At 39.3% G+C, this 13522-nt stretch overlaps 1 protein-coding gene across 1 annotated transcript in view; it reads left to right on the top strand.

The window, feature by feature from the left end:
• LOC130871407 (ubiquitin thioesterase OTU1-like) overlaps positions 1-11555 on the top strand; it is a 159434-nt gene extending 147879 nt beyond the window's left edge. The window contains exon 2 of the mRNA XM_057764741.1: positions 10127-11555. Within this exon, the coding sequence (XP_057620724.1) occupies positions 10127-11149 (1023 nt within the window). The 3' untranslated portion in view covers positions 11150-11555. The remainder of the gene's footprint in view (positions 1-10126) is intronic.
• The last annotated feature ends 1967 nt before the right edge of the window (positions 11556-13522 follow it).

The raw sequence follows: 13522 nt of genomic DNA, 5'->3' as shown, positions 1-13522 counted from the left end.
CTTGGCATCTGTGGTCTCTTAATGTCTGCACAATGCTTGACCAGTACCCTCTGGCTTTCATTTTTTCCATTGAGAAGTCAGGTGTAATTCTGATAGGTCTGCCTTTATATGTTACTTGGCCTTTTTCCTTTGCAGTTCTTAATATTCCTTCTTTATTCTGTATGTTTAGTGTTTTAATTATTATGTGACTAGGGAACTTTTTTTGATCCAGTCTATTTGATATTCTGTAAGCTTCTTGTATCTTCTTATGCATATCTTACTTTAAGTTGGGAAAATTTTCTTCTATGATTTTGTTGAATATATTTTCTGTGCTTTTGATGGACTTCTCTTTCTTCTATCCCTATTATTCTTAAGTTTGATCTTTGCTTGGTGTCCCATATTTCTTGGATATTTTGTGTTAAGCTTTTGCTAGATTTAATGTTTTCTTTGACTAATGAGTCTATTTCCTCTTTTGTATCTTCAGCACTTGAGATTATTTCTTCTATCTCTTGTATTCTGATGTTTACGCTTGCATTTGTGGTTCCTGATAGTTTTTTTCATACTTTTCATTTTTATAATTTAATCAGTTTGTGTTTTTTATTGTCTCTATTTCAGTTTTTATGTTTTGAATAGTTGTTTTAATCTGTCATGTTTGATTTTTTTCTTGTTTTTTTTTACGTTTAATATTTATTTATTATGTATATAATATTCTGTCTGTGTGTATGCCTGTAGGGCAGAAGAGGGCACCAGACCCCATTACAGATGGTTGTGAGCCACCATGTGGTTGCTGAGAATTGAACTCAGGACTTTTGGAAGAGCAGGAAGTGCTCTTAACCACTGAGCCATCTCTCCAGCCCTTTCTTGTTTTTCTTTAAGGGATTTGTTGATGTCTTCCAATTTTTTGTTTATTCTTCCATTTCTTGAGGGAATTTTTTATTTTCTCTTCCAGGGCCTCAAACATTCTCCTAAAATTATTTTATAGGTCATTTACTTCTGCATCATCTATATTTGGTTGTTCAAGTGTTGCTGTTGTAGAGTCACTAGTTTTTATTGGTGTTGAGTGTATTCTTACCTTATCTACCTCTTTTCCTCTGATTGGTGTAGTTGGGGCTGTGTCTCTGGTGATCAGTCTTCGAAGTACTAGTGGATCCAAGGCTCAGATGGTTGTTCCTCATGATGCAATCAGGGCCACGGTTCCTGTCACCCTGGAGGTCATAGGTATTCCTGAAGGTCACTCAGTGCTCCCAGGAGTCATTCTGCAATACTGGGGGTCATTTGGGTCTGCTTCCATGGACGCTGCTGCCTTGAGCCTGCTCTGGCAGAGGTTGTTGGCTCAGGCCTGCTATCTCGGAGGTCCCTGACTTGCACCTGGTCCCTCACTGGTCTCTGGCTCCCAACCCCCAGTGTTTTAAAGCCAATAACCCAGAGAAAGGAACTGCTGTCCATTTACAAATATCTTTCAGTGATTTGTCTGAGAAAAGTAGGTGCGGGCCAAACATCCTGTAACACTGAGAAAGGATGTATGAAGAAACAGCATGTATTGAAAGCATGGGCCTTTGCTTCCCAATCCAGCACCTGTGAGCCTGTGTGTCAGAAGCAAACATGAGAGGGGCTTTAGTAAAGTACTGATTAGCTAGGCCTAGAAAGTCAGTGCAATTCACAGTGCATAGCTTCATCTCCAGATCCAACATGACATCCCCTAAAGTGATGGAGTCTGATACATGGCCAGGGTCAGGGAAGATTTGCAAAGCATTTACCAGAACTGCCTCATACCCAACGCAGGAAGTTGATGATTTGGATTGGTGGACCCAAAGCTGCAAGCTCCTGCAGAGTCTCAAGGTGAAAGACATAAATCACCATAAGTAAGCTGCTTTGGTTCCCCTTCTACTTTTACTTCTGCATTCTCTGGAGCAAGCAGATAAATTGAGCTTGTTCTGAGTATTATTTAATAAAGGAACAGGAAAAATGTGCCCCTGTCCCAAGGCTGTTTAGCACAGAACAGGCAGTACGCTGACTTTAGTTCTCAACAATTTTAGTGTGTGTGGACCATCTGTTATTTGTGGCAAGTAATAGAATTTATTTTTCCAGGGTTTTGTCTCCAGCTGTGTTATAAGAAATGGTTCTAATTGACTCTTCTAGCTGTATCACCTTGAAGAAACAGCTCAGCCCTATAAACCGTTTTCCCAATTACTTTTTTGCACTAAGAGGTTCTATGATTTCCCCTCCCTCATGCCATTCAAAGGTGTTTTCATTTTAAATGAACACCCCTTGCCTTCTTGAAAGTCCGCTAGAGAAGACTCAGACACATTAACAATGGTTATGTAACCCTGTTTTCTGCAGACCTTTTTTTCTGATCCCACCAATGTAAGTCAATCCCAACAAATAAATGTGACAGAAAATGTTGTTTGGGAAATATCCACTCAAGCTTCTTAATCATTTGAGAAGTAGTCACCCAAACTGCATAACCAATTGTTATCTGTGGTGATATCTTGTTTGTATTCTAACAAATAAAGCTTGCCTGAAGATCAGAGGGTGGAGCTACCAACTATTTAAACATAGAGGTCTGGAGATCTGTACAGACAGGAAGTGATATGGTTGGGCAGAGAGAGAAATATAAGGGGCTGGGAGACAGGCACTCAGTCTGTTTTTTGGCTGACAAGTTACTAAGGTCAGAGTTGGCTGTGACTTGTTCCTTTCTCTCTTAGGTTTTTCATCATTTGCCCCAATATCTGCCTCCAGTATTATTAAGATCAATTAGAACTTGTGCGACAATTGGTGCCCAATGTGGGGTTTGAGCCCATGACCCTGAGATTGAGTTTCGTGCTTTATTGACTGAGCTAGTTTGACACAAGATAATGAAGAAATTGATCAAATATTCATTGGAAATATGCTGGAGGACTCAGAATTTCAGAAAAAATCTTGTCAACAGCAAAGGTTTGAGAAAAGATTTTTTCCATCACCTGGCAACAAGTCAATAAAATTATAAGAAAATGGCCTATTTGTTCTATATACAACCAAACACCACTACCTGCAAGAATGAAATCTTACAGATGACTTTGTTTCATTTTGTAGAATTTGGAAAATTAAAACATGTATATAGACCATTGATACCTTTTCAGAATATAAATGGGCAATTGATTTGAATTCTAAAAAGAATGACTGGTAGTCATACATTTGCTAAAAGTCATGGCCATCATGGGTATACCTGTATAAATTAAGACAGACTATCAAAAGAACAAATAATCCAATAAAAAATGGAGTACAGACTTAAACAGAGAACTCTCAAGAGAGGAATCCAAAATGGCTGAAAGACACTTAAGGACATGCTTAACACCCTTAGCCATCAAAGAAATGCAAATCAGAAGAATAAAGGCAGCCAGCTAAGGAATCTGAAGACCACTGGACAATTGAGATATTTGAAGAAAATTGACAAATATTCTAGAAAAAATGTCCCAAGAAAAAGAGTAAATTGGCCTATTGGTATATCACATTTCCAACGGAATAAAGTTTCATAAATCTTTCCACAGTTTGTTTTTGTTGTTCTGTACAGACATGCAATGCAAATTATCTTTTTTAGTCCTAGTCCAGTTAAAAATTAAAGCTGGCACATGTCCTTGTGGCATGATTGAGCATCCTTTGGATATATGCCCAAAAGTGGTATTTCTGGGTCTTGAGGAATGTTCTTTCCTAATTTTCTGAGAGATCGCCACACTGACATTCAAAAGGACTGTACCAGCTTGCACTCCCACCAGCAATGAAGGAGTGTTCCCTTTAGCGCACATCCTCTCCAGCATAAGTTGTCATCAGTGTTTTTGATCTTGGCCATTCTTACAGTTATAAGATGGAATCTCAAAATTGTTTTGATTTGCATTTCTCTGATGACCAAGGATGTTGAACATTTCCTTAAGTGTCTTTCAGTCATTTTAGATTCCTCTGTTGAGAGTTCTCTGTTTAGGTCTGTACTCCATTTTTTTTTATCAGATTATTTGTTCTTTTGATGACCAATTTCCTGAGTTCTTTGTATATTGGAGATTAGCCCTCTGTCTGATGTGGGGTTGGTGAAGATCTCTTCCCATTCTGTAGGTAGGCTGTCGTTTTGTTTTGTTGACCCTGTCCTTTGCTTTACAGAAGCTTTTCAGTTTCAGATCCCATTGTTTTTCTCAGTGTCTGTGCTACTGGGGTTATATTTAGGAAGTGGTCTCCTGTGCTGCTCAGCTATGCTCATAGCAGCATTGTTTGTCATAGCCAGAACTTAGAAACAACCTAAATGCCCCTCAACTGAAAAATGAATAAGGAAAAATGTGATACATTTACACAATGAAGTACTACACAGCAGAAAAAATAATGACATCTTGAATTTTGCAGGCAAATGGATGGAGCTAGAAAACATCATTTTGAGTGAGGTTACTCAGACCCAGAAAGACAATTATCACATGTACTCACTCATAAGTGATTTTTAAACATAAAACAAAGAAAATCATCCTACAAATCACAATCCCAGAAAACCTAGACCACAATGAGGACTCTAAGAAAGACATACAAAGATCTAATCTACTTGGGAAGTAGAAAAAGACAAGATCTCCTGAGTAAATTAGGAGCTTGGGGACCTTGGGAGATGGTTGAAGGGGAGGGGAGAGGTAGGGAGGGAAGCAGAGAAAAATGTATAGCTCAATAAGATCAATATTTTTTTTAAAAAAAAATTAAAGCTGACTTTGGAATTGGCTCTTTCCATCTCTAAACCCAAGCATGCTTGCTAAATTAAAATCCAAAATCTCTGTCTCATGTCTGAAGAGCTTCCTAATATTAAACAGAAAAAAATCAAGGGACTATTTTATTGCCACTAATCTCATAATCTATTGGGGTTTTGATTCTTTAAAGCTTTGCTTAAGATATAAATATTATATCAAAATTTATAAGATTTATATATATATGTATTAAATTTTGTCATAATATTAATGGTCATATAGAGTACTAACTAATTCTAGAAAAAGGCTTTGTCTAGCTTCTTGTACATGATTTTTGATTTGAGTCTCTATCAAGTAACTAGGAATTAGATTTTCATACTCTGAATGGACTTAAAAAGTATTGATTCTTTAACTTCCTTGAGATCTGCTGTATATGACATTTAAAATGTTTGAGTTTTCTTCAGGGAGTCATGACCATGTCTACAGAAAACTTTGATGTCTCCAAAAGAATGATGAGACCCCACAATGACAATGCCACCAGGACTATGAAAATGCCACTAAGCTGACAAACATCTAAAGATCAGCTATGGACTACAAACTGCTCAGGACAATTTTGAGGTGGCTATCTCATATCATTCAACTTCACAGACTACTCTAGCCAGTACTTGAGACATGCCTTTTACTTTGCCTTTATGTAGAGACTGGACAATAAATGATAAAGCTACCTCTCCCAGGACTTGACAAGTAACACAATTTTTTTCTTTTCAGGTCCCCTAAAGATGCCATCACCCCCAGACAGCAGGAAGTAAATTTAAGAACACAATACCCATATTCTCAAGAAGTGGAGTGGGTGGATTTTTGTTGTTCAAGGGATTATTGGATGTTTGTCATAGTTTAGGTGATTGGTTAGAAGTTGTTATTGGTAATGGTCAGTAAAAAAATTTTTAAAAAGAGATTAGATTAAGGGTTCTTGTTTTAAAAAAAGAAAGGGGAGATATAGATATGATAGGATATAAGATAAGATTATTGCATCTACTTTGAAAAGAAAAAGAAGGGATATAGAAACAGGATAAAAAAGTAGATTATACTTATAAACCAAAAAAGCAACTACTAGTTTTAAACATTTTAAATTGATATGGATCTTTGTATATTAATACAAATTTGTGATTAATTTTGTTAGAACATACCGTACATACATTTCTAATCTTGTTCAAGGTATTTTACCTATACAGCTCATCTAAAAATGTAAAGCTAATTTATAGTCCTTGAAAGTTATTATTGCCAACTAATTAGGGTATAAAGAAATGCAAGTTAGTTGTTAGTCATTACAGTCAAACTTGTAGTAATATTAGGTATGTTTTCAATGTCAAACTAATATATTTTAGATAGACAGGTCATCTTCAAACACTTCAGAGATCTACTATGGAATGTAAGAAGTTTTAATGACATAGATTCTTTTCTCTTTTTTTATGACAAGAGAAAAATCTGCTCCTGGATGCACCAATCTACCTCAGAGAAGATGGGCATTGAAGAAACTCCACATGCAGTTTAATTTCTTTGTGGCAAAAGTTAGCCACTGGGCAAGAAAGTGCTCTTGTCTTGACTGCTGACAATATGCTGTCCAAATTGGACAAGAAAAACACAAAAAAAGGACTGCTGAACTTTGCCAAGACAATGCAGAACAGCTCTTCAGAATATCCTGCTTCACAGAAAAGCCCATCAGATATGATAGGCCTGTAGGCTGAAGATGGATGCCCTAACATTGCAGAGAAACCTTGGGTGACCGTCCAGGCAGACAGCTGTTTCTGTTATTTCTCACACTTTTTTTGGAAGTCGCTTGCTTGCACTTCCTGCTTAGTCGGGTAATATTCTTGGGTCTCTGATGGAGTTGTAGACTTTATAGTTATAGTTTTCCTTGTTACCATATTTGGAAAAAAATCACTAAAGAGGTATAAAGTATATAAGGTTAAGAGACATTAAAAGTTTCAATAATGCAAGTTAGAATAGAAAGTGAATTAGTACAACCTTTAAAACTCATCAAGATGGGATAGATATGGAGTACTTTCTCTGAATTTGTCAGTTGCTAATGGACTAGATATTGTTGATGCATTTTTGCCTGTATGTATTATATAGTTATTGGAATTATTATATGTAGTTTCCCTTATAGTATAACCTTGTTTTTAGAAATAAAGGGGGAAAATGTGGTAGTATAAAGCTTGCCTGAAGATCAGAGGGCAGTGCTAGCCACAAGTTAAACATAGAGGTCTGGAGGTCTATACAGAGAGGCAGGAATTGATATGACTGGGCGGAGAGAACAATATAAGGCGAGAGGAGACAGCTGAGGAGTTAGCAAGGTGAAAGTTGACTGTGCCTTGTCCTTTCTCTCAGATCTTTCATCATTTGACCCAGTATCTGGCTCCAAGTTTTTTTTTTTTTTTTTTTTAATTAGGACCAATTAGAACTTCTGCAACTGCTGTCTCTAAGCCTCTCTAGAGAGATGGGTCCTTTCATTCAGACACTTCCCTCATGTACTTTGTGTCCTAGTGTCTTGTAAATAACCAGGAGTTAATTCAATACAAAGACACCAAATTACAGCCCTTCCCTTGAAGGGTAATTAGGACTGAGTGGGTAAATAAGAAACAATGTTGATAATCTGCTCAGCTTGGGTCAGGGGCGACCTCAGAATATCAATACAGGGGGAGGGTTCTGAAGGCTGTGAGGCTGTGAGTAGGCCAAGAGGGGTCTCCAGGAATCAAGGTAGAGGGAACAGTATGCATGGAGGTCCTGGGGTGAGACGATAGCCAGGGTGCTTTTGTTCCATCCATGGACATGACGCATGTCCATGGAGCCTGGAAGTCAGGCAGGAATTGAGCCTGGAGAGCTGTCAAGTAAACTCCGAAATGGGCCTCTAGCCTTGCATCTGAAGTTTGACTTTAACTGTCCATTTCAACTGTTGACCTTTGAGGAACTTATAAAATTAGGGCAATACAGTTAATGTGCAAAGTATTGTTTTATAGCAATATTCGGAAATGATTGAAACAAGAGCAAGGAGAGAAAGACTGGGAGGAGGGATAGAGGGGGAGTCTTGTAGACTTTGTCGTAGATAGTGATGAAGGAAAATGGTGATGAGGATGGAAGAGGTCAGTCAGTAGAGGTTTTCTGAAGTTTCTGTGGTTCCAAGTATATCTTTAAAAAATTTCAGTAAAATTTGTTCGTGGGTTAGGCACTGCTCTGGTTTTATTTCTCTTACTGTGATTTAAAAAAAAAAAAATATCCTGACAAAAAGCAACGTAAGGAAGAGAGGGTTGATTTTTAGCTTAGGTTCCAGGTTGAGTTCCTCAGAGTGGGGAAGGCAAAGCATCAGGAGCTTAAGGGACCTGCTCCTATCGCATCCAAAACCAGAGACAGGGTATCGGATGCACAGCTGGTGCTCGGTTAACTGCCTCCACTCTTAAAAGTCCAGGACTCAAAATGTGGGAATGGTGTTCCCTGCTCTAAGACTAGGTTTTTCCAAATCAATGAACAATCAAGAGAGTGCTCCACAGGCATGCGCACAGGTCAACTGATCTAGACACCCCTATCCGCATTGAGACTCTCTCCCCAGGCTATCCTAGGTTGTGTCAGGTTGACAATTAAAGAAGCACAGATATGCGGGTAGAGTATGGACACAAGGATTCATGTCCAAGTCCCAAGAATGTCAAATGACTCACATGGGAAATCAATGGGATGTGGTTAAGGGAGGAGACTGAAGCTTAGTTCTGAATAGGAGACAGACTGGGCCACAGTCAGGGCCCAGTGGATATAAGGAGAACCAGAGCAAACAGAGTCTTGTCAGCTCAGTGACAAAGATCTTTCAACATGAGGGAGCCATCACCTGTGTCCTGTCCAGTAAAGTGCCTTGTTGCTGTTTCAGTTGTGTGGCTACTCAAGCAGCCATCAAGCCCAGGAGCCCAAGAGGTGGGGAAAGTAGGGTTCATGAGAGGGCTACATAGTGAAGGTAAGTCACTGACTCCCCAACAACTAGCCAGAACACACTGCATATAACTAGCTACAAGACAACACCCAATACCATCCATCGTGAGTTATTTGTTTAACTTTATTTTTCAGATTTACTTTTATTTTTTAAAATTATGCATTTAAAAAATAACTTCTTGGGTATGGAGAGATGACTTGGTGGTTAAGAGCACCAGCTACTCTTCCAGAGGTCCTGAGTTCAATTCCCAGCAACCGCATGGTGGCTCGCTAACATCTATGTTTGTGATACCCTCTTCCGGTATAGAAGAATACATGCAGCTAGAGCACTCATTTACATAAAATAAATAAATAAATCTTTAAAAAGTAACTTCTTTTGTTTTTTGAGATTATAATTACATGATTTTCCCCCTCCCTTTCCTCCCATTATAACCCTCTTTGCTCTTTTTCAAATTTATGGTCTCTTTTTTATCATTGATTGGTAGACACTTATATATGTATATATGTTCATATTTATTCCTAAATCTGTAAAGTATAACTTGTTGAGTCTGTATAATGAGAGTGTCCATGTGGGAGTATGTGCACTTGAGTGCACATGAACAAGGGAGGCAGAGGACGCCTAGAGCTGGGTTTATAGGAGGTTGTGAACACTTGGTGTGGGTGCTGGGAACCAGATTCTGGTCCTCCAAAAAAGCAGTGCATATTCTTAGCCACTAAACCATCCGTCTGATCATTTATTATTTATTTAGCTATGTGTTTATTCATTCATTAATTTATTCATTTATTGTAAAAATAAAAGAGCAGACTGGAGATCAAGTATCTGGACACAGCCTTGATTCTGTGAGGTCCGTGGGCTAAAACTGGCAACCTCAAGCAGGAAACGCCCATTTACCTTTCAGTGTTCCTGATGATCCTGGGGCTGCAGAGCCATGCAAGCCATGCTGTGTTGATGCGTCAGATAATATCGTTTGTATCATGGTGTCAATCCCCACACTTGATTCTAAGAAAGTGAAAGAAGTGGAGGCTTAACCTCTGCCACACAGAATGAAACTTTGTGGCAAAAAAAAAAAAACAACAGTTTATAAGATGAGAAAAAAATCTATTTTTAATTTTTAGGGTGAATGAATGTTTTGCTTGCATGCATGTATGTGCACCGTGTGTACTCAGTGTGTGAGAAGGACAGGAGAGAGCATTGTCTCCTCTGGAACTGGAGTTACAGACAGTTATGAGCCACCAGGTGGCTGGGAATTGAATCCAGGGCCTCTCCAAAAGCAGCCAGTGCTCCTAACCACTGAGCCATCTCTCTAGGCCCTGGAAAGGAGGAATTGAGCAATGTTCTGATCTCTGATGATGTTGAACTGTTTCTGGGTTGAGGGTCCTAAGTTTTTACTGGGAATTTCCCATCAAACTCCGGCAGGTTTTCCAGGTATCATTTACAGATCAGTTTCAAAGGTCTTCGTATGTAAAAATATGCCAAGACTGTCTCACAGCAAACAAAACATCCATCAAGAGCAGCAGTTAAGGCTGGTTGCTCCGGCAGCGTCTCCCAGGCTGCGGCTGGGACCAAAGCCGGCCCCGCTGGTGGCCGGCCGGCCGACACGATGTGGCGGCTCCGCTGCAAGGCCAAAGGTGGCACCCACATTTTGCAGGGGCTGTCCAGCCGGACCCGCTTACAGGAACTTCAGAGCCAAATCGCCGCTATCACCGGCATCGCTCCGGGTAGTCAGCGAATCCTCGTCGGCTACCCGCCCGAATGCCTGGATCTCAGCGACCGGGACATCACTCTTGGGGACCTGCCCATCCAGTCAGGTGACATGCTGATTGTTGAAGAAGACCAAACCAGACCAAAAGCTTCACCTACATTGTCAAAACGTGGTGCTCCTAGCTATGGCAGGGAAGCTTTGCCTGTGCTTACCAGAACCGCAGTCCCGGCGGACAACTCTTGCCTCTTTACCAGTTTGTACTATGTCGTTGAAGGAGGAGTCTTGAATCCAGGTTGTGCCCCTGACATGAGACGCCTCATAGCACAAATTGTAGCCAGTAATCCAGACTTGTATAGCGAGGCGATCCTGGGAAAGACAAACGAAGAGTACTGTGAATGGATCAAAAGGGATGACACTTGGGGGGGCACGATTGAGATATCCATTCTGTCTAAGTTCTACCAGTGTGAAATATGTGTAGTAGATACACAGACAGTCAGAACTGATCGTTTTGGGGAAGATGCGGGCTATACCAAAAGGGTTCTGCTCATCTACGATGGCATCCACTATGATCCACTTCAGCGTAACTTCCCTGATCCAGACACTCCTCCTCTAACCATTTTCTCCTCAAATGATGATATTGTTCTTGTCCAAGCACTGGAATTAGCGGATGAAGCTAGAAGAAAGAGACAGTTTACTGATGTAAACCGCTTCACCCTGAGATGCATGATATGTCAGAAGGGCTTGACTGGACAAGCGGAAGCAAGGGACCATGCCAGGGAGACAGGCCACACCAACTTTGGAGAGGTGTGATCTGTTCGTGGTAAGAGTTGGAGCCTACTACTTCACAGATCCAGAAGGCTCTGGGTTCTCCAATAAGCTATTCATAACCCTACAGAGTAGAAGAACACATGCTTGGACCATCCTTTTGACTTAAACCAGTAAGGCTGATGCTGAAATTCCTTGTTAAGATTAAAATTAGTGTGCAAGTTTACAGGTGTGTGGCTACGCTAGTGGCATGCCCTCTTTCTACTGGGGTGATGGAATAGGTGGCTTGGGCCACCTGAAGACTGGAGTCTATTATAAACCAGCACCCAGCAGCTTTAACTTACAGAAGAAAACATCTTATTGTAGGTAATGTGAAAGCCTTGCGGAGGGTCACTGGACATGCACCACAGTGTCTCCAGTAATCAGTTCCTTTTAATAACTTGGAATGAGTTGGTAGTTTCTAAATTCTGAATTGATTCATCAAATGAAGATGCTCAGAATTGTCAAAACTTTTTATATTGCAATTTGGTAGACTTTATAAGTGTATCTAACAACTTCTGAGTGCATAAAAAGCAATTTTACAGGGATGCCTGTGTTTCTTGAGAATGTTGTCTAAAACAGGAATGGGGTCCTGTTTGAGATTTCTGGCATATAAAAGTAGAATGTATAAGAGGGAAAGGTGCCTGAAGCAGCTTACTGAAGCTTTAAAAGACTGTTGGCCTCTTGTTTTAATGCAATTCATGTGTTGCTGTTTGTCACATTAGATAATTTTATCTTTTAAATGAGCAGGGTATGCCTTTTTAATTGCTAATTTAGTTTAAAATTCAAGAAGTATCTTGAAGTTTGAGTGGTGGCTTTTTTGTTTTTGTTTTCTTTTGCTGTGCTACATATCAGTTTGTCTGGAGGGATCTCATTTCCTCAGCCTTCCTGCTCAAAGCCTCCAAACAGGTCTTCCTCTAAAGTGTTAATGCTGTGCAGGCTTTGATAACTTCGTAACAGTCTTTTTCATAGATAGCAGTGTTCCTAGCTTCACTTTGTTCTTTTCGACATTCCACATTTCTGCAAGTTAGTACTTTACCTGTGATCTTTGACTTTCAGTTTTTAAATAACTGATTGGGTTTGTTTCGCTTCCAAAATATGAAAAGTTATAAAATCCTTGCCTTATACAGCTCTCTGAGAATCCTGCTACCTAGATCAGATATGTAGCCATTTGCTTGATGGATTGATCCTCAAGGCACACCCACTCAAAACTTAGCTTCTCTACAGAATCTTCCAGGTAAAATCTTCTACCTCCTAATTCTTGTAAAGATCAGGGATCTTTACGTTATAGTGTGTTGTGCAGTCTGTCATACAATGTAAAGAGGCATACTGTTGTGAAGTTTTCTTATTTCCATCCCATATTTATTAAGTAGCTTAGACAAACATTGGTGTACTTTAGACGCATCTTTTCCCATCTATCTTAGCAAATGTTTTTAAATTAAGGTCAACCCTTAGCCATTTACTTGGTAATGGTAACTTAATGTAAAATTAAGGAATGTTAACTTTAGAGAAAGTTCCTTTAAGGAACAGTTGAACAAGTCACAAAGTACGCTTCAGTCATCAGGTGACAGACAGTCCTTCTTGATTTGAGACAGCATCTCCCCATGTGTTTCTAGTTGGCCTGGAATTTGCTATATCGTCCAGGCTCCTCAAACTTGAAGTAATCCTTCTGCCTCAGCCTCCTGAGATTACAAGCAGGGACCACCACACCTGGCCAGATGACTTTTCTTGAGTACCCTTTGTGCACATAGCCAGTCAGGCAATGACAGTTACTATATAAATTGAAAATATTTAATTTTGTTTTTTTTTTTCACTGAGCCTTAAAGATAGCACCAATGAGCTTAGAACACTGAAAATTTGGCATTCGTGATATTTAATTTAATTTAATAAGATATTTAATTTAAAACTGTACATTAAAAATATAGCACTGGGTAACATCCATCGAATCGAGTTTTTTGTTTCATATTTTAAAAGTTTGGGGGCTGGAGAGATGGCTCAGTGTTTAAGAGCACTGACTGCTCTTCCAGAGGTCCTGAGTTCAATTCCCAGCAACCACATGGTGGCTCACAGCCATCTATAATGAGACCTGGTGCCCCCTTCTGGCTTGCGGGCATACATGGAAGGAATGCTGTACACATAATAAATAAATATTAAAAAATAAAAATAAATAAATAAATAAATAAAAAGTTTGCCTTCCTGTACCACTTAAGCATCCAAATTTAATGTTTCTAAAATTTTGGATCCAGACCTTTGTTCATGCAACAAGTATTTATTGAATAACTTATAATGTGTCAGGCATGTTCTATTTTTTGAAAATAAATTCCTGTCACTTTAAATTTGAGTCTATGTCATCTACAGAGGATTAGTTTAGTAAATGTA

This window comes from Chionomys nivalis, chromosome 3 (assembly GCF_950005125.1).
Source record: "Chionomys nivalis chromosome 3, mChiNiv1.1, whole genome shotgun sequence".
Taxonomy (NCBI): Eukaryota; Metazoa; Chordata; class Mammalia; order Rodentia; family Cricetidae; genus Chionomys; species Chionomys nivalis.
This window is presented reverse-complemented; position numbering and strand designations above follow the sequence as displayed.